General features: G+C 36.9%; 1 protein-coding gene across 1 annotated transcript in view; it reads left to right on the top strand.

The window, feature by feature from the left end:
* The first annotated feature begins 740 nt into the window (after positions 1-740).
* The window catches only part of LOC150080217 (Na(+)/citrate cotransporter-like), a 130,384-nt gene continuing 105,321 nt past the window's right edge, over positions 741-25,803 (top strand). The window contains exons 1-4 of the mRNA XM_090380648.1: positions 741-827; positions 944-1,111; positions 19,603-19,752; positions 24,631-24,746. Of these exons, the coding sequence (XP_090236774.1) occupies positions 741-827; positions 944-1,111; positions 19,603-19,752; positions 24,631-24,746 (521 nt within the window). The remainder of the gene's footprint in view (positions 828-943; positions 1,112-19,602; positions 19,753-24,630; positions 24,747-25,803) is intronic.

Here is a 25,803-nt window from a genome sequence, read left to right on the forward strand (position 1 = left end):
ACACAGTACTCAAGTCACCCCTTGAGTACTGTGTAGAGGGGTCTGGAGGCCTCATTTTGAGAAAGATGTAGAGCTGTTGGAACGGGTACAGAGAAGGGCCACAAGATTAGTAATGGAACAAAGGGTTGCCCTTACGAAGAAAGCTTATGTTTTGCAAATTACAGTGTCTGGATACTTGGCACTTGCGAGGTGATCTGATTGAAGTGTATAAGCCTTAAATGGTTTGAGCATACTCAGTTCGGATGGGATTCTTCCTCTTGCTCAGAATAATCGCCTGAGAGGGCATAAATTCAAATTGAGGAAAGAGGGTTGTAGGATAGATGTGCGGATGTTTGCCTTTAGCCAGCGGGTGGTTGATTGGTGGAACAAACTTCCATCCGTGTTTGTGGAAGTTGATAGCTTAAATAGATTCAATTTTTTTTTTTTTTTTTTTGGCTGATGGTATATGAGCTTACTTTCTTGCATCATGTGCCTTTGCTGATGCTAATGCTAAATTGCCAAGGAGTTCGGGGTAGATCCCAAATTTGAAGACAAACGACAACGTAGAACTAAAAGACAGTAATATGATGATGATGAATTAACTTTAGATTTTTTGTTTGATAATAGAGATTAGTTTTGTTTTTTTTTTAATCAGTGTTTTTTACTGCTTTAGAGAAAATTATAATACAAATGAAAAATCGTTTGAGAAGTATGAAGTTAGTAAAAAATTATTTTGCAATACTAGAACCGAAAAAAATAATATGTCAAATGCTGTTATGCTCACCCACTGTGAGTATGAAAATCTCATATCATCTGTACTCTCACTCCCCAGCTGCCGATTCAATATGGTAATTTAATCACAGTTATTAAACAAGATTTATCAGCAGACATGTCTATTAGACAATTTTTTTATTTGACTTTCCAGAATTTTTTACTTTATTTATCTTATTTTTTATCCTCCCAGCTGCCTCTGCCAAAAGAAGATCATTTAGTAAATTACGAAATAAAAGTTTATAAAAGACATGCTGTTGTTCAAAGTAAACTGTGCAATCTTGCAATGTTGACTATTGAGCATAAATATGCCAGTAAAATGGATTTTGTTAATGATTTCGCAAATGTAAAAACGCTAAAAGTAATATTTAAACTTTTTTCGTAAATTTATTAATTATAGTATACATTTTTATGTTTGTCAAATTGTATTTAATAATTAGTACAGTATATTGTAATATTAATTTTCCTGTTTTTGATGTTTGTAAAATTATAAAGAAATCGTAAATAAAATACATATTTATGTTATTAAAACGATTCAACATTTTTTTATATTATAACCAATTAAAATTTATTTTAATAAATAATAAGGGGCTCAAAATAATTTCTTGCCTGAGGGGCCAAAAAACTTAGCTAGGCCACTGCATCAAGGAATAATTAATCTTCATATCAGATTACAGAATAGTTTAGGGTTAAAGCCTCAGGTTATGTAGACTATTCTAAACATAAATTAAGACTATTCTAGCCCTAAACTATTCTGTAATCTAAATTACTCCACACCATCAGGCAACCCTCATATTGTGGAGCTATACTTCGCAACTGGGTTGTCATCATTGCAACACCAAGGTACTTGCCCACCAGGGCCGGATTTACACATAAGCTAAACAAGCTATAGCTTAGGACCTCATATTACAAGGGGCCTCGCTCCACTTTAAAAATTATCTTTTTTAATTTTGTCACAATGAACTGTTGAAGGGCCTCATACATGTTATAGCTTAGGGTCACAAAAAAAAAAAAAAAACTATTATTTTTAGGCCACCCGAATAATTAAATTCATCCGCCGTGCTGTGTGTCTTATGTCTGTTAATTACGTGTGTTCTCTGGTCGATTTGTTTGTTTTGTTGGACGAAAAACCCCAGTTTCTGGGGGGAAAAACCTTGCTATCTACGCCTGAGACCGATTAACTCATCCACAGAGTGAGCTTAGGGTCACAACCAGTTTAAATGCGGCTCTGCTGCCCACCCACCGATGAGAAGCAAATAAGCTCCTAAACGGTTTTGTATGGGTGACGGTATCCGCTGAGAATAAGTAACAATAGGCTTTTCCTATGTTGAAGCGTTACTTATTCGAGGTGGTGCAATATCACGGTAACTCGTTGTGAAGGTATTCACAATATGGGATATACTTAATGATGCCAATTTATAACTACTAAAGTTGGCTACGTACAGAAATGACGCAATTGCATTAACTTGTATGCTAGTCTTCATATCAGATAATCGTGCGAAAGATAGGTGATCTTTACGCTTTTTCGAACAATGTTATTTTTGGAGCAAATTTAGCGGAAGCCACAATACCGAAAATAAAGGAAATCACTGGTGTCTCGAAAGCAACAATCTTGAATGTGAATGCAGTTCTATAAGGAAGAAATGCAGCAGAAAGTCGGTTTCTCTAAGAATGAGATTGAAGGAATTTAAAGTGAATTATGTGTCAGAATGGAAGGTCTAGTGTGTAGCAAATGACTGAAAAATTCGATTTAGACAAAGAAATATCCATTTTCCAAACAAACTATATGGACGGGGCCGAAGAATATGGGATTTGGTAGTAATATGCCTGTAAGAAAGTCACATCTTTCTGCAAAAAATACGAAAGATTCGACTCCAGTCGAATCTTTCTTATTTTTTAAAAGATAATCTATCTGACAAGTCTCGATTTACACTTTTTTTTTGCACCAATAGTAGAAGCATCTAAACTTTCTCATGTCCATCAGTCAAGCGACTGGAGGGGATATCATGATATGCGGTATGTTCTTGCTACGGACTGGATCCACTCATATCGGTAGGTCGTGTTCTCCCAATGAATAACTTTCAGCCATATTAGACCAACTTCGCGCTGCAGTCAGTGCTTCATTTTTACCTGGATTTTTTCAAGATGGCAACAAAATTATTTACTGTGCAAAAATTGTATCTGAATGGTTCAAGGCACATTAACCAAGGTTCACAAATCTACACTGGCCCTTTAATTCTGCAGATTTTAATTCATTTGAGAATATCTGAAACATACCCCCAGGAACTCACATCTGGTGAGCATAACTTGGCACACCCAGGGTCCTGAGCTGGATAAAATCATTCTTCTCTTTCTTGGTGATTCCCATCTACTTCTCTTTCTCTCTCTCTCAGGGTGATTCAGAATTTTTTTTTTTTTTTTTTTTTTGCCTAGCACAGCATAAGCCTCAGGCTTCCTTGCACCATATGGCTAATAATAATAATAATATGTAGGAAAGAGCAGTTTGGCTTTGCATTTCTCTACCGACCACAATGCAGCAACAGCAAATATCCTGACTGAAGAATAGTCAAATCTGTATTACTCTCCCTCTCTCTCTCTCAGACTCCTAGTGGAAAGTCATTCCATGGCATGTAAAGGCTGTAATTTGGGCCACAATTTGTTCTACTAGGAACTGAATGAAGATTTCTAATTTTTTGGTGGGCAAGTGTATAAAAGATGATTCAGAAAATGCACGTTGTTCAAGTCACGATGTTAGAAAAGTTTGCCTTCTGGACGTTAAGTAGAATACCAGTGAGCTTAAAATTACAATAGCAATATTCGTGAAACTCATCACAATGTAATCTTTGTTCGGGTAAATATCTAAAGCAGCGTGGCCAAAACTGTTCCGCGAGATGTGAACAAATGTTCCGTGAAAAATCGTAATTAATAATTAAAAAAATAAAATAAATAAATTTTGCATATTTGTAGCGTACACCACTTTTGTATCATTATAATTTTTAACCTTTTTTTTTTTTTTTTTTTTTTAGTTATTAATATACTGACATAGACTAATAATCAAATAGACCGTGGAACACTTTATTTTGGCGGGCTTTGCAAAAAGAAGTAAACGTAGAGGTAATGGCATCTACGAAAAAGTAGCAATGTAGTGAACTAATCTGCCAGTCGTATGCGATTTAGCCTGGAGTACACGGGTTGATGGAGAGGGGGAAGCGAATCGATATCATAACTAAACTCACTTCCTTGTATAACTTTTTTTTTTTTATAATTATCAGTATTTCGAAATATTATAAAAATAAATGACTATGGATTTGTTGTTGAAAAAAGGAACTTTAAAACGAGAAGCAAGTACTTCTATTGCAACTGTGGTCGATGAAAGCCAACACATTATTGTCACACTTCAAAGTGAGGATGAACAATTGCGGCCTTTTGTTCCCCAAAAATCCGAAGTGATAAAGCAGGAACCAACTAATAAAAGACGAAAACGAAAATATGACAGTTATTTGAATCTCAGCTTTACATGTGTTGGAAATAAAGATGCTCCTGATACACAGTGCATTGCATGTAATAAAATATCTGCAAACAGTTCTTTGGCTCCCGCTAAACTTGTTTTCCGTAAATATATTGTGAGTGAAAAGTGTTCCGTGACTAAAAAAATTTGGGAAACGCTGATCTAAAGGATATGCATCTTTTGAAAATAAACAGTATGTGCCCATAACCATTCCATGTTTATTAGCATATTAGCATTAGCATTAGTAGAGGCATATGATGCAAGAAAGCAAGCTTATTCAGCATCAGCCAAAAAAAAAAAGAAAAAAAAAAAAAAAAAAACAACCACTACTCCCATTTCACCCCTCAATTCGTTCGAAATACCTGTCCAGCTGAGCCTTAAATTTGTTTAGGCTATCAACTTCAACAACAAGCGATGGAAGTCTATTCCACAAACCAACTGCCCGCTGGCTAAAGGCGAATTTCCGCACATCTATCCGACATCCGTCCTTCCTCAATTTAAATTTATGCCCTCTCAGGTGATTATTCTGAGCAAGAGGAAGAATTCCATCGGCATTGAGCATGCTCAAGCCATTCAAACCCTTGTATACCTCTATCAGATCACCTCGGCGATGCCTAGTCTCCAGGCTCTGTAATTTGCAAAACTTAAGCCTTTCTTCGTAAGAGCAACCCTTTGTTCCATTCACTAATCTTGTTGCCCTTCTCTGTACTCGTTCCAGCAGCTCTACATCCTTCTTGAAATGAGGCCTCCAGACCTGTATACAGTACTCAAGGTGTGGCCTGACCAATGCCTTATACAAGGGAATAATCACATCCCTGTCCCTGCTAGAAAAATTCCTGTATATCATTGACAAGACACCATGAGCTACTCTTGCAGCTCGTCTGCACTGCTCAGAGAACTTCATATCTGCCTGCACAATTACCCCCAGGTCCTTTTCATTCTCTACCACTGTCAGCGTAGTACCACAGAGTTGATACGTTGATCTGGGGTTACTGTTTCCCATATGTAGTACTTTACATTTGTCAATGTTAAACTTCATTTGCCACCTCTCAGCCCATCTGCTCAACCTTTCCAGATCCTGTTGCAGCAGCATAGTATCAGTAGTGTCCTTAACAACCCTGCCAACCTTTGTATCGTCTGCAAACTTGGACATTAAGCCTGATACACCATCATCAATATCATTTATAAATACAGAAAACAACAATGGACCCAACACTGAACCCTGAGGAACTCCACTAATAACATTAGTCCACGTTGAGCAGTGTCCATTGATTACCACTCTCTGTCTTCTGCCACTCAACCATCCCTTTATCCATAGCAGCAATTTGCCTCGAATGCCACACTTCTCCAATTTGTGCAGCAGTCTTCCATGCGCAACAGTATCAAAAGCTTTTCTAAGATCCAAATATATAATATCAAAGTTATTCCCTGCATCCAGTTCTTTTGTGACTACATCATAGTATCCAATCAAATTGGTCAGACAAGACCTGCCCTTAACAAACCCATGCTGTGTCTGAGCTATAACTGAATTCTTGTCCAGATGATCCTGCAGTGCTTCTTTAACCAGTGCCTCCATTAATTTTCCTGGAACCGAAGTTAAACTAACAGGTCTATAATTACTTGTGTCAGCCTTTGATCCTCCTTTGTGAATTGGGGTTACATTTGCACATCTCCAGTCCGTGGGTACCTCCCCTGAGTCCAAAGAAGCTCTCATAATTATGGCTAGGGGTTTGCTTACTTCCTTTGCTGCCTCCTTTAATATAACTGGATAGATCCCATCCACCCCGGGTGCCTTTTTTGTGTTTATCCTCAACAATTTCTCCTCCACTTTCCTCTCAGTTATTAGAAAATCATCTAGCTCACTGCCAATGTTTACTTCACCTACGACATTCCCCTTCCTGAATAACTCCTCATGTGTGAATGTAGATGCAAAATACTCGTTTAGATTGTTAGCCACCTGAGCTGGATCCTCAATTGTTGAACCATCAACATCCAGTGGACCAATCTGATTCATCCCTTTCCTTCTTGAGTTTAAATAGGTAAAGAACTCTTTTCTGTTTTTCTTTGCATCCTTTGCCAAGGATTTCTCATAATCTGCCTTTGCCTGCCTAATCTCCTTTGTGACTTGGTTACAGACCAACTTATATCTATCATAGGCTTCCACGTCACCCATTAATTTGTATGTATCCCATGCATTTTTCTTCTCTGCCATATGTCTCATTAGTTCATCTGACAACCATTTAGGCCTGAACCTTGAACAATATTTCTTGGTTGGTATGTAAAGCCTGGTAGCTTCCAAGATTAGTTCCTTGAATGCTTCCCATTTTGAATTTGCTGTTGGTAACATCATCAGTCGGTCCCACTGTATAGAATTTAAATACTGTCTCAGACCAGCATAGTCTCCTTTACGAAAGCAAAAACCCTTCCCTTTACCTCTGATGGTAGTTACCTCCTTGAGTAAATCCCACTTCAGCACACTGTGATCACTGCCACCCAGTGGTTCATTTATCTGCAGATTCCTAATGCATGAAGGATCACTACTGATAATCAGATCAAGAGTATTACTCCCTCTAGTTGCCTCCCGAACATGCTGGTGTAGAAAACAATCATCCAATAAATCCACAAAAGCCTTGCTAGTGTGTGAGTGACCAACCCACAAATTCCAGTCAATATCTGGGAAATTAAAATCCCCCATTATAAGACTCTCTGATTTACTGGCCCACTCTATTTCCCTGTACAGTATCTTATTATACTCATCAGAGTCATTAGGCCTATAGCACACTCCTACTCTCAATTTTGATTTACCTATGCTTATGTCACACCAAACTGACTCAACACTGCACTGTCCAGCGATGTCAACTGGCTTCACTTCCTTGGATTTTATGTGTTTTTTAACTAATAGCATAACCCCTCCTCCCTTCCTATCCTGTCTATCCTTTCTGTAGACGTTGTACTCCCCAAATTCCAGTTCTGCATTCCTTATATCTGTGTGACACCACGTCTCTGATATCCCAACAATATCTGATGGAATACCTACCTAGTAATGGGTAGGACTACCTTTCGCCAGGATAAGGGCAGTCACATGGTGAGGCATTGAGTCCACTAGTTCACAAAAGCATTCCACTGGTATGTCCATCCATGCTCTGCACCACTGTTCATAATTCTGTCACATTCCTGGGCGGACGATCCAAAGCTTGAACGGACCTTTTCATAGGGTTCATGTCCAGTGAACAGGAAGCCATTCCATAGTGGTAAAATCTGCGGAATGCTCTTAGAACATGGTTCTAAGAGCATTCCACAATAAGAACAATGCGGCTCTGTGGGGAGGCGCATTGTTCTGCTGTAAGAGTCCATTGACCTGTGGGTGCACAATGACCATCAAGGGATGCAGATGGTCTGAAAGGATGGACAAGTAACCTGGATCGTTCAGAGATGCATCTAGACATATCAGAGGTCTCAATGTGTGCTAGTTGAACATGCCCCAGATCATTACTGATCATCCGCCAGCCCGAATAGTTCCTTGTTGACGTGACGGGTGCATAGCTTTGTGCGTGTTTTGGCCAGATACAACACAGTTGGTACGTGTTTTGGCCAGATACGCACCCTCCTGTCCACTTGAAATATGCTGGACTGGAAATGGGACTCATCGGACCAGGAGACCCCTACTCCAGTCGTCCAAGAATCAGTTGAGGCATAGATTCCTGTGTTGTGGTGTTAGCAGTGGAACTCTGGTAGGTCAGCAGACCCCCATAACCTATTGCGGCTAATGATCGCCTGATCTTTGTGGAGACATTTCTGGCACTTCCCTCATTGAAGTCAGTAGTGATTTGTGCTACTGTCCCTCTCCGTTTGGCTGAAACAATGCAATACAGATGTTGACTGCCATGTTCATCCACCACCTTTCTCTTCCCTCATCTCTGTGCAAGATGAGATGTTATTCCAGAAATTTTGATACTGTCGAAAGGGGATAGTGCAATTTCTGTACCGCCTACGAGATAGAGTGACCCATGCATCGGCCACGTACTATCATTCCTCTTTCAAAGTAGGTTAGCTCACAGCATTTATCCATACTGACATCGAATTACTGTCTACGTGAATTCAGTGTACTTATATACCTGCCAAGCGATAGGTTTGTCCACTGGCGAGAGGGGTGTCAGCATCACAGTGTCCAGGAGCCAGCTATCCCATGAATTCTGTCCTTTCAGTGTACAGCATCAGCCAAAAAAAAAAGTAACCCTTTCCATTTCACCTATCCATTCATTCGAAAACTTAGTCTAGTTTTCCCTTGAATTTATTTAAGCAATCAACTTCCCCGACAGATAGAAGTTTGTTCCAGCAATCAACTAGACACTGGCTAAAAGCAAATTTCTGCACATCTGTTCTACAACTGTCTTTCCTCAGTTTTAATTTATGCCCTCTCAGCTTCGTAATCTGGACAAGAAGAAGAATACCATCAGCATTGGCGCATTATAGCCATAGTTGCTGATGCACCAATAAAAATCAATCAATCAATCAATCAACCATCAGCATTCATCCTGCTCAAACCATTCAAGGCCATTTAATCAGATCACCTCGCAGGTGCCTAGTCTCCAGATGCTGCAATTTGCAGAACTTAAGCCTTTCTTGGAAAGGGGACCCTTTCATTGCTCTCACCAGGCTCATTGCCCTTCTCTGTACTCATTCTAGTAGCTCTACATCCTTCCTAAAATGAGGCTTCCAGACCTGTATGCAGTACTCAAGGCATTGCCTAACCATTACCTGCTTGGCAAGAACCTATAATCTGCTCGGCAGTCTATCTGCACTGCTCAGAAAACTTCATATATGACTACACAATTACCCCCATGTGTTTTTTATTCTCTACCACCTTGAGTGTAGTGCCACACAGTTGGTACGTGTGTCTGGGGTTACCCATATGCAGTACAGTATTTGTATTTGTCAATGTTAAACTTCAGTTGCCACTTTTCAGCTCATGTGCCCAACTTTTCTAGATCCTGTTGCAGTAGCTTACTTTCTTTAGTGTCATTAACAACTCTGCCAACCTTTGTATCATCTGCAAACTTGGATATTAAGCCCGATATACCTTCATCAATATCATTGATAAATATACAAAACAACATCTGATTGTTGTTTTGTATTTGGGCACATTTCTGCACATTTTGTATTTGTGTCCATTGTTTGGGCACATTAGTCCATGAAGAGCAGTGTCCATTGATTACCACTCTCTGTCTTCTCCCCCTCAACCATCCTTTTATCCATTGTAGCAACTTGCCCATAATACCATCCTGTGCCAATTTGTACAATAGTCTTCCGCGTGCAACAGTATCAAAAGCTTTCCCGAAATTCACTTATATGGTATCAAAATTATTTTGTGCATCCAGTTCCTTTGTGACTATATCATAGTATCTAATCAAATTGGTCAGTAAAGACTTCCCCTTAACAAACCCATGCTGCATTTGAAGTATTACTGCAGTTTTGTCTAGATGATCCTACAGTGCCTCTTTAACCAGTGACTCCACTATTTTCATTTCCTAAAAGAGGAATTACTTAAAACCATTACAAAATTGCCTAATAGCGCACCAGGTCCCGATGGCATTTATTATACTATGATACAACACCTAAACTCTGATTGTCTGGATATTCTACTAGCTCTATATAATAGAATTTTTCTGAACAACCTGTATCCATCCATATGGCGGCATGCAATTGTCCTTGCATTTCCCAAACCCGGAAAAGATCTTTCCTATACATATAATTATCACCCTATTTCACTGACCAGCTGCTTAGGGAAAATCCTTGAATGAATGGTGCACAATAGACTTACGTGGTTGCTGGAAAAAGAGAATGTTTTATCGCCCCACCAATTTGGATTTAGGAAAAATAGATCAACACTTGATCTACATATCAAAGTTGAAACAAATATTAGAAACCCATTTATAAGAAAGCAGCATATGGTGATGGTAAATCTAGATCTTGAAAAAGCTTTTGACACAACATGGAGATTTGGAATCCTACGAGATCTATTTCAGTTAGAATACAGAGGACAACTTCCGCAATTTATAGAAATATTCCACACTGAGAGAACATTTCAGGTACGATATTATTATTATTATTAGCCATATGGTGCAAGGGAAGCCTGAGGCTTTTGCTGCACCAGCCAAACAAACAAAAAAAAAAAAAAAAAAAAATTCTGAGTTACCCCTGAGAGAGAGTCAGAAATAGAAGGGAATCACCAAGAAAGAGAAGAATGATGATATCCAGCTCAAGACCCTGGGTGTGCCAAGCCCATACTCACCAGATGTGAGCCCCTGGAGTTTATAAAGGCTGTTTATCTTCAATATATGTACAACAGGAAGGGGGTCCCCCAGGTCTCAGTATTAAGTGCAACCCTGTTTGTGCTGTGGGTGAACAATATCACAAAAGTTATACTGCCTTCACTGAAAATATGTATGCAGATGATCTTTCCATTTCATTTCAATCACAAAGCATGAACTCGATTGAACGACAGCTCCAATTATTCGTAAACAAAATAGAAGCATGGACAAAAAATAATGGATATAGGACAAAAAATAATGGATATAGAATATCTGAGAAAAAATCAGCTGTTATACACTTCTGTAAAATGTGTGGTCTTCATCCTGAACCGGTCTTATACTTAAATAAAATTGCTCTACCTGTTGTTCAAAATTTCTCCTTCTAGGGCTTAACGTTAGATAGAAAACTAAACTTTCATGAACATATACTAAGACTTCGAACTAGTTGCCTCTCAAAACTTAACATCTTGCACACAGTATCTTCAATGGCCTGGGGAGCTGACAGGTACATATTACTACAATTACATAAAACTTTGATTTATATAATAAATCAAAACATCAGAACCCCACTGCACCTTCGACGAGATTATCTACTATGCATGTATGTGGAAAAAATATAGTCAGCCATCACATCGAAATTGGTCCATTATTCACGATCCACTATGGACGAGTAATTATGATTGCAAGCCAAATGAAAATAAACCAGTAGGACTGCATCTCAAACACTTAGCTCGAGTTTGGGAAATACATTTCCAGCATATTTCTGCAGTAGATATAAACTCAGAACCTCCTTGGATTCCGACTGTGCCATTGTCCATATCACATCTTACAAACAGGAATAAAAAAGAGATCTCTCCAATCGTTATACAGAAGCTTCATGCACTGCACAGTTTTGAAAATAGAAACAGTCATCAGATTTACACAGATGGTTCAAAATCGAACAACTCAGTAAGTGCCGCAGTAGTTTTACCGTAATATATTATATCCGTCTCCTTGCCTCATGTTTGCAGTATTTTCACAGCAGAATTAGATGCTATTAAACTAGCACTGGATGATATTACCAAGTATCAACTTCTACCTGCTCTAACCTATACTGACTCCCTTAGTGCAGTAGCAGCTCTACAGAATATCAAATATTCCTCAAATTCCTTGATTCTGCATCTCAAAACACAACTCCAAGTTTTGCATAAAACAAGAAAGCAAGTGTCTATCTGTTGGATTCCAAGACATGTTGGAATCCCAGGAAATAATCATGCAGACCAAGCCGCAAAAAATCCAGATCTTAATATACAAGATAACTTTCAGTTTGCACCATTTACAGATTACGATTACAGGGATGTATTTCATACCAAATATACTTCCATTTGGAAACAACTTTGGAGGGACTAACCGTGCCGTGAACTCAGCAGAATAAAAAAAGATCTATGTTCATGGCATTCAAGCTCACGTACAAATAGACAGGAGGAAGTTATATTGACAAGACTGCGCATTGGGCATATCTTCCTCACTCACAAACATTTACTTCTAAGAGAAGATCTCCCGCTCTGCTCTGTCTGTCAGATACAACTTTCAGTAACACACATTCTTATTGATTGTCCATCCTATTCAGCCATTTGACCCACTTCCTTCCAATCATTAGCCAACTTGCAAGCTCCTCTAACCATCTTTCATATACTTGGTGACAAAGCAAACCTAAGTGAGCTCTTTATATATATTAAACATCTTGGAATAATAAATACACTTTGATATATCCACCCATGAATCATTAAAATGAACATAGTGACTCTGACAGACACATATTGGCCATAGTTGACCTTGTGTCGTGAAATTTGCATAACAACAACAAATCAACAACTATTTTCCCCGGAACAGTAAACTAACAGGTCTATAATTACTCGTGTCACCCTTTCTTAGTTTGATCAACTTCTTTAAAGGTGCCTCCGTAGTCAGGTGGGCTGAGCAGCAGTGCGTAGCACATGCTTCTTGATTAGACTGGGGTTCGAGCCCATGACCACCACATATCCCTGGAGCAATATGGCCTTTGTTGCTAATGCTCCTAAAAACCAAATAACAATAACTTCTTTAAAGAATTCCTTATTTGCAAACTAGATGCAAAATACAAGTACCTATTCATTTTGTCAGCAACTTGAGCATAATCATAAACCATTGGGTAATACTTCAGTTTATGGTACACCTCCGTATTTCCGCAAGAAAGAGAGGAAGTAGGCGGTTATTGGTATGGGACAACACCTTCTGCACACTGCTTTCCCCTCGCCTTCACATTAAAGGTGGATGTCACGTGACATCTCAATATGTTGGAGCTGAAGTGAAGAAAACGAAACGGCAAAAAATAGATGAATATAAATGCAATTTTTTTTTAAAATGAGTAGAAAATTAACACCAGACAATCAGTGATACTTCTCGCCTGTACATTACGAGATGATTTTGAGTGCATTAACAATGAAATTGCTCTTTGTTAATGCACACATCTACAAAAAGGTTTTTTATTTTTTTATTTTTTTTTGGGGGCTGCTGTCCCCAAACCCCCTGCTTTTGTGACCTTACATTAATAGACGATTTCGAGTGCACAATGAAATTGCTTTTTGTCAATGCACAAAATGTTCACAAAAATGCTTTTTTTTTTAATTTTTGGGGGCTGCAGTCCCCAAATCCCAGCTTTTGTGACCTTACGTTAATAGACGATTCCATGTGCATTAACAATGAGAATTGTTCATGCACGTCTAGAAAAATGCTTTTTTTTTTATTTTTCTGGGGGCTGCCTCCCCTAGACCTCCCCCCCAACTATCAAGAGAATCTTACACTAACGACTAATACAATAACTGTGAAAAACAATGAAATTGCCAAAACACTACTTAAATACAAAGGAAACTCATCTCATCAGCCCTGGCATGCTGGCAGGTTTGCTGGAGAAAAATATCTGTTAGTAGCACAATGGCGATGACTAGTAAGACCGCCATAGCTGAGTGGTCAGGTGAGAGGGTGCATACGTACACATGCTTTGAGTGACCGGGGTTCAGGCCTGTGATTGCAAAATATGGTACTGTTTCTCGTATTCTCTGTATCTTGTGAACTCCTCTGGTGGTCATTCCGGAGTATAAACATAAATTTTATTTATTTATTTTAAACAATAATGACTAAACAATGTCTAAACAATAACCGAGCACAAAATAACACAAAACAACACGATGAAACTAAGCAAATAATTTCGCATTTACCACCAATTTCTCATTTACGGCTCCAATCAGAAGTGAATTTGTCCAATCAAACAATCGGAAAGGCAAATTACACATTCATAATAATCAGCCAATCATAGAATTCGACCAGACAATCACTCCATTCTTTGGCTATGCTCACAACATGGTGCACCATAAACTGGAGTACTGCCAGTAGCGTAGTTACCCTTTTTCGGGCCTAGAGGCAAAGAACATGTTCGGGCCCCTACTTAATTAATGAAAATTGCAAAAAGAGGAGACAGCCAAAGACGCCAGGCCCCTAAAGTACCCGGGCCTGGAGGCAATTGCCTTGCCTGCCTACATGGTAGCTACGCCATTGAGTACTGCCAACAATTGACATCAAGTAGACCAATGTGATTCAATCCTTTCCTTCCACTTAAGCCTTCAGTATTTGGTGACCTTTTCTACTTTCAGTCATGTTGATGAAAATTGTCTTCCAGCTTAAAATTTATTTTGAAGCTTGTATATATTTTTTTTGTCCTTTTGTAATTTCATAATAGGTGTTCTTATTGATCTATTCAGACCCATTATGGACTGGTTTTAAGTTTCTGGAAGAAAAGGGCAACCGTAAATAATCATCTAATGTCAATGTTTAAGGCTCAGCTGGACAGGTATTTTGAACGAACAGAGGGGTGAAGTGGAAGTGGTTTTTTTTTTTTTTTTTTTGGCTGATGCTGCATAAGCTTGCTTTCTTGCATCAAATGCCTCTACTAATGCTAATGTTGATAGATTGGTATTGAGTATTGATGGTGAATAACACACTGCTCGAAAAAATTAACAGAACAAAATATTTTCATGAATATTTTATTGTGAACAGTGTTGCTGAGGGTGAATGTTTGATATAATAGGCATCCTGGCATGCAAATTCCGAGTATCCAATAGAAATCGATCTGTTCCCTTACAGAGCCATGCAGTATGCAAATTATTCATGCCTATAAAAACAAGGGTTGCAACCATTTCACTTAATTCCCATTTTTTGGGTTATTCAGTGGGGTAGCCACATCTAGTACTCAGGATGGCAAGTCATTTTTGTTTAGATGATTCTTTGAAATGCCAGGCAGTTGTAGGTGGAGGCGGTACATTGGCTTAATGTGTGTCACGTAGTGTCATCTCGGTACTATGGAAGCAGTTTCAAGAGACAGGAACCATTACAAGAAAAGCTGTCCAAGGTTGCCCAAGGACTACCTCAATCTGAAGAGACTGCTATCTGGCCATAACAGCAAGATGGAACCCTACGATGACCTGTCATCAACTGTCTCTTGAGGTTGCTGCGGCCACAGGTGAGAACATTTCCAACTAGAATGTGTTAAGGAGGCTCAATTCAAATGGCATCTACACAAGGCAGTCAGTGGTTTGTATCCCATTAACCCCAAACCACAGCAGAGCTCATCAAAACTGGTGCCATGAACATGTGACATGGAGCCCTGACAAATGGGGTACATTTCTGTTCTCTGATGAGTCCCGTTTTAGCCTACAAACATATTCTATATGGTATTTCATCTGGAGACAACAAGGAATGCAGTACCATCCCTCTAATGGCAGAGAAAAGGACACTTATGGTGGAGGTGGTGTTCTTGTGTGGGGCAGAATAATGAAAATTGCACACCCCTCCATGTTTTTGATAGGGGTACCGTAACTACACAGAGGTACCGAGAACAGATCCTTGAACCATATATTCGACTTTTTAGGGGTGCGGTTGGCCTGACTTTATTTTCATGCCCAACAACACCACTGCACATAGAGCTCAAGTGGTGGAGGAATATCTTGAAACTGATGATATCCAACAACTGCTGTGGTCAGCATGATCACCAGACTTAAATCTGATCGAACGTGTTTGGGAAGCCCCCCTTGGGCATCGCATGGCATGCCATCAGCCAACTCCTCAGACACTTGGTGAGCTAAGGTCTGCACTGGTGAAAGAATGGGATTTGTTGCCACAGAATCTTATAGACACCCTTATACTGTATTGAATGTGGTTTACCACTGTCAGACCTGTTTAGCTGTTGAAGGGGATAATATGCCGTACTAATGTAATGTAATCATATTTTTAGCATCTTGTATTGACGTCTGTAATATGACCTTTTTTTGGTAATTCTTATACAATCCCTATATGTCACTTATACTTGTCCGAAGTTTCTCACTATGCCCTCATTTCATTGTTATTCTGTGGTACACCACCACACCAAATATTGCCCAGCTTCATTTTGCAGGCCGCACGAGTTTCACCCCATTTTCTACGTGTTCTGTTAATTTTGTTAACATTGCCCAGCAGTGTATATGAATGATTATAGAAATACTGAATATTTGTATTGATTATGATTATTCTATCAAACAATAGATTATTATTTATAGAGGGTTCATCACTGAATAATCTGATGTTCAATACTAATAGAATATTTATTAGTATATGATGTTTATTATGGAAACCAATATGTTATTGTCTGTGATTCTATTGTCAGGGAGACAGGAAATATAGTATGCAAAAAAGGATATGTGGAACAGGACCAGGGTATGTCTGCCAGGGGGGCAAAAGTTGATGATGTTGTAGAGCAGATATAATAATAATAAAATTCTTTAATAAATTAACTGATATACATTTTTGATTCCCTGCACAGATAACCAGAGGAATCTTACAAAACATTCACTATACAAGTGACCAATCACAACAATACAAAGTAACCATTAAAGACAAAATATCTGAACAGGGTATTAATCTTAATAAAAAACAAAACTACAAATTAAGCATAATATAAAATGACATCGGCATACTAGGATCGGCACTTGCAAACCTTGATAGCCCAAGATGTCATCTTGATATGACTTGTCAATCGACCATAGGTCCAAGTTGATGTTGAGCGAGTTGAGAGTGTCCAAAGTCACATTTGGGAAGTGTCTATTGAAACTATGAGGTTTAGTTTTTCAATGAAGTTTAAAATTGACAAATGTAAAGTACTACATATGGGAAGTAGTAATCCCAGAGTAACGTATCAACTCTGTGGTACCACACTGACAGTGGTAGAGAATGAAAAGGACCTGGGGGTAATTATGCAGGCAGATATGAAGTTTTCTGAGCAGTGCAGACAGCCTGCAAGAGTAGCTCATGGTGTCTTGTCAATGATATACAGGAATTTTTCTAGCAAGGATAAGGAGGTGATTATCCCCTTGTATAAGGCAATGGTCAGGCCACACTTTGAGTACTGTATACAGGTCTGGAGGCCTCATTTTAAGAAGGATGTAGAGCTGTTGGAACAAGTACAGAGAAGGGGAACAAGATTAGTGAATGGAATAGAAGGGTTGCTCTTACGAAGAAAGGCTTAAGTTTTGCAAATTACAGTGTCTGGAGACTAGGCACCGGCGAGGTGATCTGATTGAGGTGTATAAAGCCTTGAATGGTTTGAGCATGCTCAATGCTGATGGGATACTGCCTCTTGCTCAGAATAATCACCTGAGAGGGCATAAATTCAAATTGAGGAAAGGCGGTTGTAGGATAGATGTGCGGAAGTTTGCCTTTAGCCAGTGGATGGTTGATTGTTTGAACAAACTTCCATTTGTCGTTGTAGAAGTTGATAGCTTAAATAGATTCAAGGCAGAACAAACATTTGGAGCGAGGGGATGGGTGAAATAAGGGTTTTTTTTTTTTTTTTTGGCTGATGCTATATAAGCTTGCTTTCTTGCATCATGTGCCCTTGCTAATGCTAATGTTATAAATCAAATCAAATTCTGTAGCCTCTGGAGCCTTGAGCACAAAGAGGTAGTACTGCAAAGGTGTCTTCCTGACAAACACTGACCAACCGTGTTCCAGATGTTCATATGATCATGCTTAGATGAATACAGATGAAGGAATGCCTTTATTTTCCGCATGTGGACTATGGGCATGTATTGCAGGTTGGAGCATAGTACAGATTTAGATGTCGTGTAGATCTGGTGAGACCACCCATTGGCCCACTTCAGCACCCAGAATTCTAGACCTCATAGTTTCTTGAGGCTGGTGGGAGATCATTTCCACGGCATAGGAGATCATGCTACTGAAGTACATTTTGAGGTATTTCCTGATTATTTGTTTATTGTGAGTTCTGTATAAATCTGTTTTCATTCCCCAAAAGGCTCACAAGGCTTTGGAATGCTGAGCTTGGATTTGTTGTTTAAAAGTGAGATTCTTGTTTAGGGATTACCCCTAGGAACTTGACACTGTCTGTGGGAGTCAGAACCTTTCCTGCTAATTTCGGAAGTAATGTATCAATGGATGTCATTCGACTTGGAGAAAAGATGAGATAGCTTAATTTCTGGGGATTAACTGAAAGACCAAAAAATTTGGCATATTGGCAAAAAGTATTAAGGTAGTTGTTTAAAGTTTCTGAGAAGGTTTGTCTTTCTTGTGGATATCATCTTTTAAGGGTACAAAATGAATATCATCTTTTAAGGGCACCAAAGGTGATATTGTCGTACACGTTAGCACTAATGACCTTAAGAGTAAGAGATCAGATTTACTTAACAAGTACAGGTCAATGCTGAAAAAAAGTCACAAATTAGGGTTAAATTTGAAAGTGTCTGTAATTCTGCCCAGACACGAGAGGAGGGAGTATATGATGAGAGCCTTGTTAAACAATTCGGCCCTGAAGAGATTGTGCAAGGCTCAATGGGCAGAATTTTTTTCAGCATGGTCCGTGCTTGCTAACAGGAGAGAGAGAGAGAGAGAGAGAGAGAGAGACTGCATCTACAGGGATGGGATAAACTTAAATAGAAAGGGTGCAAGAATATTTGCTGATGCTATTCAGGCAGTGTTAGGTGGGTCTGAAAACTGCTAGTTTGGGGAGATTCACAGACTAAAAGAGTAACGGTAGCCACAGACAGAAGTGAAAGTGATTCTTGCAATGCTTCTATTGTAATGAGCAGCAGCCTAGAGATCAGTTGCTGGGGATTTCAAGAGCTGCTGGGAGTCATCATGGAACAAGTAAATACATGGGCTGTGTTAGGGTAACTAAGAGTAAGAACAAGTGCATGTATATACTTTGCATGTACACTAATGCTAGAAGTATAGTAAATAAAATTGATGAATTTGAAGTGCTGATCAAGACATCAAAGGCAGATATTGTTGGGATATCAGACACATGGTGTCACACAGATATAAGCAGTGCAGAATTGGAATTTTGGGAGTACAATGTGTACAGAAAGGACAGACAGGGTAGGAAGGGAGGAGGGGGTTATGCTGTTAGTTAAGAAACATAAAATCTAGTGAAGTGCATCCAGTTGATACGGGTGGACAGTGCAATGTTGAGTCTGTTTGGTGTGACATAAACACTGGGAAAGGGAAAATGAGAGTAGGAGTATGTTATAGGCCTAATGATGCTGATGAGTACAATGAATGGTTGTGCAGAGAAATAGAATGGACCAGTAAATCATAATGTCTTGTAATGGGGATTTTAACTTTTCAGATATTGACTGGAACTTGTGGATTGGTCACTCACACGCTGTCTTGTCTTTCTGTTATTGTATATTAAGACTGTGATATATAATTTAATAATGACATAATATCATAGTCATTAAGAGTCATGGCAATTTTTGTAGTCATTAATACTTTAATGACTATGAATTAATAAATGAAGTATATGATAAGTAGTGCTTATATATATCCTTCTTTGAGTGAATGTATACATTAACTAGTGAAAACATGTTCATATTTCTACTTTAACTAAAAACATTTATCAGTGTATGCATTCATTAAAGAATAAATTCCCTGAACATTTGATTGACAAAATATACATTTCTATTATGTTATTAGGGAGCTAACTGCTGTTTTGTTATACTTGTGATGGCTGTATACTGGATGACTGCAGCATTACCACTGCCAGTAACTGGACTGTTACCTATAGTTTTTCTTCCTCTCTTGGGAGTTCTGGGCACAAGCGAAACTTGCGAGCAGTATATGAAGGTAAGTTGTATATGCTTCTTTCTGTGATCACTGAAACTTTGTCATTATGTTGATATTATCTTTGCTAAAAATAAATTCGTATTATGTTGATTATCATAAAATATACAACAGTTATGCAATTCAGGTGTGCAAGTCTCCATTCTCAATCGATGCATTCGTTCAATTTGGGCCTTCCCTGGAACGCATTGGCTAGTTCGAGATACAAGAAAGTGCAACTCCTCAGCATCTACCAACTGCTACAGAAAGCTGAGGTGGTCTTTGTTTACAATACATTGAAGAAACCAGAGTTTCCCCCCCTCTCTTCAGATCCTTTTTCATAACCATAGAAGAAGAAGAAATATCATACAGTCTAAGAAATGAAGCCAACCTGAAGATTCCGCTTTTCAGAAAAGTCATGGGTCAGAAAAGTATAAAACCTGGAACAAACTTCCTGCAAAAATCAAAAATGTCACTTCACTAAATCAATTCAAGAAACTACTAATTGAACATATCACCAGGGATGTCTGATTCAAATTACCTTCCATTCAACTCCTGGATTTTAAAAACACCAACATGGAAATAATGTACAAATGTTAAAGGAAGCAGTTGGCAAATAGTTTGTAAATTTCTGTGCAGACATCTCATCATTTTTCTTTTCTATCCTCATTTAATTGTAAAAATGTTCATAATGATATTATAAGTATTGATGCTTTTTGAAGTCTTCTGTAAAGAAATGTACAAAAAACTCCTATTTATTTTTGTCTTTTCTGTTGAACATTAACCCTGAACATTTCAGAAATATACAGTTTCAGAACTGTATATTTTTCAATTGTATATTTGTATATTCATTGTTTTTTTAAGGGAACACCCCCTAAAAGCCATTGGCTTATGTGTTTTTTTGCTGTTATCTCCCAAAAAAGTGTAACATAAAATAGGGATAAATAAATTATTATTATTAAGTCAGTATTGAAATATTTCCATATTTCAGTATTTGATTAAAAAATAGATTAAAGGTAGAGTTGTGATAAAGATTCTAAAAATTATATTTATTTTTCATGACTCAGCTTCAATACACAATCAGACTATCTGTTTAGGATAAATATTTGAAAATCAAGAGTTCACGGTAACTTTTGCATCTGTCTAATTTCTAAGGAGATAATTTCTGAAATAAGTTTTAAATAGGTTACTGTTGGTGTTGTATGTCAGTTATGCTGCCACAGTTCTCATATAGCATAATTAAATATGGTTATGCTTCTCAGAGCTTATTTGTTGTATATGCCTTTGAAACCAACATGAGATGTCTGAGACCTCTTCAGAAAGTATTATTATTATTAGTAAAGGCAAATCGATGGAAGGAAGCTATTCTTATTCAAAATCGGCCTTAAAAAAAAAAAAAAATCACCTGGTTTCATTTAGATATTTGTTCAATCCCTCCATAAATTTATATAAGCTCTTTAGTTCTACAAAATTAGATGGTAATATTTTACAAAAAAAAGCTATTAATCCTTTGGCTAACAGAGAGAATTTTATTATATTTAGCCTATAACCATCCTCAGTTTTATGTTTTATGGTGTGCAGGTAAATTGGAATTGTAATAAAGAAACTGAAATGCTTCTCTCTGCTTCGGTTAAATCTCCCTTTATTGGTTAATCTTCAGAACAAGACTTACCCATGGATCTTTGCAACACAGTGCAATAGATAAACTTAGCTCCTCCTACTGCTTTGCAGTGATTAATGATTTATTCCTTTGTGTAATTTTGTTAAATGATTTAAAACCAGTGGTAAGGGGGGGGGGAGGCCATAAACCATTTATTGGGAAATGAGTCCTCCCCTTTGGCGCTGGTTTAAAATCAAGAAACTATTTCCTCCCCTTTACTGCTGGTTTTAAATCGGGAAACAAAATTAGGCAAAGGAATAGATCTTCCAATCAGTGTGAAGCAGGGGTGGAGTTAGACACGTTCATCATTTGCTGATGCAAAGATCCTTGGGTAAGAGTCTTGGTCTGAAATTTAACCCTTTTATTCAAAGGTAACAGTTGAATAGATCGGTACAGTCAGGCATTTCATGATACGTTCCTGCAGTGCTGAACCCAGAGTGTCTGCACTAGGGAGGAAACTGTCAACTTCGGGGATACATGCACCAGGGAGAAGAATGTAAACTTCGGGTAAACTCATGTAGTATATGAGAATATTTTTTTATTATTATTTAATATTTACAACATATGTATATATTATAAACAAATCTGTATATTCACGAATATTATCACGAATTTGATAATATTCATGAGAATATGAGAAAACAAAAGGAAATAATTATTATTTAACATCTAAATACTAATTGTCAGTTCACAAAAACCACATTATTGACAATAATCACAGTTTAATAATATGAAAAGCACCGATTGTTTTTTCTTTGCATATGTATCAATCACTTCATTTTTTAATTTTTCAGATAACTCATTCAGGCCCTCTAAGCTTATCTTCATGCAATCTTGCAATACATATGCATATATAATAAAAAGATTATAAAATGTATCATTTATAGGCTGCCACCAAACCATCTTGTTTGCAGTATACAAAAGAAGAATTAGCCACAAGTAGACTCTTGCTGTGAAAAAAAAACAAATAAAGGGAATCTGAAAACCATAAAGTGAAACTGCCGATGATTGAAATAGTGGCTGCAGTAAACTCCCCTCTCTGCCCAGACATTTAGTCCTTTCCCTGAAAGCCACGGGACCCTTTCTAATTACAACAGCATTCATCACTGAGGGACCATTTGGGGCGAATCTGTTCAACCCAGTCGTCTTGTTTACGATCTACAAATATGTAATTAGTTGCAAGTAGACCATTTGTGTGAAACACTATCAAAGAGATGATTTGTGTGAAAATAAACGAACCATAAAATGAAAATGCCGACCCTTGAAATGGCTTTTAGTTACAATTTGTGCAGCCAGAAATATTGCCTATTTAATTATTTTGAAAATTTCATGTATTTTGAATTTTAGTGATTTATTTTCACTGTGTACCACCTAATGAATACCACACTTAGTTTATGTGATTTTTTGTGTTGTATTTATTTGACATAAATTTATTGAATTCGTGTTTTACAATTGCAACGTTGTGTAAACTGATAATATGGCCCCTGAAGAGTGCAGTGAGAAGAAAATTTTAATTAAAATTAAACAAAAAATGTGGCAAAATTTTCAATGTCCGAGGTCATTGAACAAATATTAAAATAAAAATTACAATTTTTCACTGGGGATGAAACTCACCCCTGGTCACCCCTCTGAATTTCACACTGAATTCCTGTATCACTTCATCAATGACTATTTGCTGTCTCTGCTTTCACCTTCACAAAATTTGCTTTCTGGAAAATTATCTTCTTTGTTTTATTGAGCTTGGTGATGACTTTGTATAGTTGTAGATAAAGTTATAGAGGAGCTTATCAATCTGTTCAACTATTCTCTTTGAGAAGTAAATGCAAATTTTAACCTATGCAGGGAGAAACACTTTAGTTTCTTTAATTATAACTATATTTCCTTAGTTCAAATTCGTTTACTCTAGTTTTTGCATCTGTGATGTGAAAAAAAAATATTTAAACAATCTGATTGTTCCTTTTTTGAATATTCTAAGGAAAAGTTCACATTATGTAAGATCTGAGGGAAGTGGTTGTGGTTGCAGATGCTGGAACTGTGAATATAAGAAATAAGTACACCGCTCTGCATTGCAAGAACATAAGATTAAAATACTCGAAATTATGTTCTTACAATGCAGAATAATGTACATATTTCTTAGGAAAACCATTTATAAGAAACTATAAGACATTTATAACTCATAAAACCACATATCAAACCTTTGATACTAAAATTAAAGAGTTTTTATCAAAGATTCTACCTTGTATCAAAGGTTTGATTTTATGAGTTATAAATGCCTTATGGTTTTTAATTATTTAATTAAATGGTTTTAATTAAGGTTCAATGAAAAGTACTATGTCCATACAAATGTTATTTTATATTAATATTTTATAATTTTATCCTTTTGCTTGCTGATATTAATATAAGGAAGCTCTGGCTGTAAAAACAACATTAAAATAGTTGAAGTATAATCCTTATGAAAAATTCTTTTAAATATAAAATATGCACATATTTCTTTCTGTTTAAATTTTCCAGCAACTTTTTTTTTTTTGTTTCTGTTTAAATTTTCCAGCAACTGGAAAATTTAAACAGAAATTTTTTTTTTTAATTTTGAAACAGGTCTTACAATGAAAATATGGAACAACTATTTAACTAATTATAATATCTCTCTACAAAACATCTCTCCAATTATGAAATTCCTATATTTATGGCACAATACAGAATTGCCATAATCTTCCCTTACAGAAAGGATGTTTAGTTTTACAAAGACATTATTTAAGACAGACAAAGGAAAATTACCTGATGCAAATTTTGAAATGAAGTATTATTGAAATTTTACAAATACTTGAATTTTAGATAATTAAGACACCTGTTAACAAAAACGGTAGAATAAACATTTTTGATTTCAAGTTTAGTATTCTTTATTTAAAAAACTTATAAGGTGTGGAAGTTTTAAAACAAACTTGAAATAACTTAATGGGTTACAGTTTTCTCAGAGTAACTTTTAACTAAATTTAATTAACTTTTATGAGCCAACTAACTTAATTTATTTGGTTTCAATAACTAACTTTGATTTTGTTAAATAAATCAAATTTCATATATTAAGTTTATGAAATTTATTCTGCAATAAACACTAAATTCTGGTTTAAACACAATACAATGACAGTACACAACTCGGTACAATTTCTAATAATGAAATCACTTTATGTTTATGTGTTTAAAGATTTTTTTGATACTTATACTTTTAAATTTTTATTATTTTGCAGGAAGCTATTATGATTGGTTTAGGAAGCATACTAGTAGCCACAGCTGTGGAACACTGTAATCTTCATAAGCGTATTGCATTGAGAGTTCTATTAGGTGTGGGATCCACTCCAAAATGGTAAACAGGAGAGAACTAAAAAATTACAAAAAAATTTTTAAGAAATAAGTGTTGTCATTGTGAATATGATATTATATTTGTATAGTTCTTGGAAGCATATTTATATCATGCTGGAATCAGATTTATTTCATGCTGGAACAAGGATGTTATTATTTATTATTATTATTATTATTATTAGCTACATGATGCAAGGAAGCCTGAGGCTTATGCTGCACCAGCAAAAAAAAAAAAAAAAATTCCCTGAGAGAGAGAGAACAAGAGTCAGAAATAGAAGGGAATCACCAAGAAAGAGAAGAATGATGATATCCAGCTCAGGACCCTGGGTGTGCCAAGCCCATACTCACCAGATGTGAGCCCATGTTAAAGTTGTTATATGATTTTCTGGATACTGGCTGACTATATGTGAGGCTTTTCTTTAAGAAAGTTGGGTTGCTGGTCAATCTTTGCATTGATGTGGCATTTTTCCTGTGCGGCAACCAGAGTTGGCATTTGACCTGTGCAATAGAGTCCATATTGAATATGATCCTTGGTCAGATCCTGAGAAGTCCTTCTTTTTTTAAGATGTGCACCATGTGTTGTAATTAGTGAGCAGGCCCTTTTTTCAGGTTATCATGCTAATGAGAAAGCTTCCATGCAAAGACTTCTATGCCTATATTGTTCTTGTATGAAAATGTTACTGTCAGTGAAATCCCAACAGTAGCTTTTTCCTCATTTAGTCTCTGGTGGTATTTCCTTGCCTGATATTTCTTGATGCATGTTGGTTTTGCCCAATATAGATTCTTTACAGCTTGCTTTACAGCTTGGTCTAAATTGGGGTTCAAAAATAAAACTTCATATGTGAACTTTGTGACCTGATATTGCCTAAACAAAATTACATTTTCTTATCTATTGAAAAAGCTGTATTTATTTTGATATAGGTTGTATATTATTTAGAAAATATTTGAATTTATATAAAATAGGCTGATATGCACTCCTGAGTATTTTCTTAATCATGAAATTTAATAAATCATTATTACAATTCTAGATATTGCATAATTATTCTTCAAAAATTGATTAA

Source organism: Mastigoproctus giganteus, chromosome 9 (assembly GCF_048544385.1).
Source record: "Mastigoproctus giganteus isolate SK-2022 chromosome 9, ASM4854438v1, whole genome shotgun sequence".
Taxonomy (NCBI): domain Eukaryota; kingdom Metazoa; phylum Arthropoda; class Arachnida; order Uropygi; family Thelyphonidae; genus Mastigoproctus; species Mastigoproctus giganteus.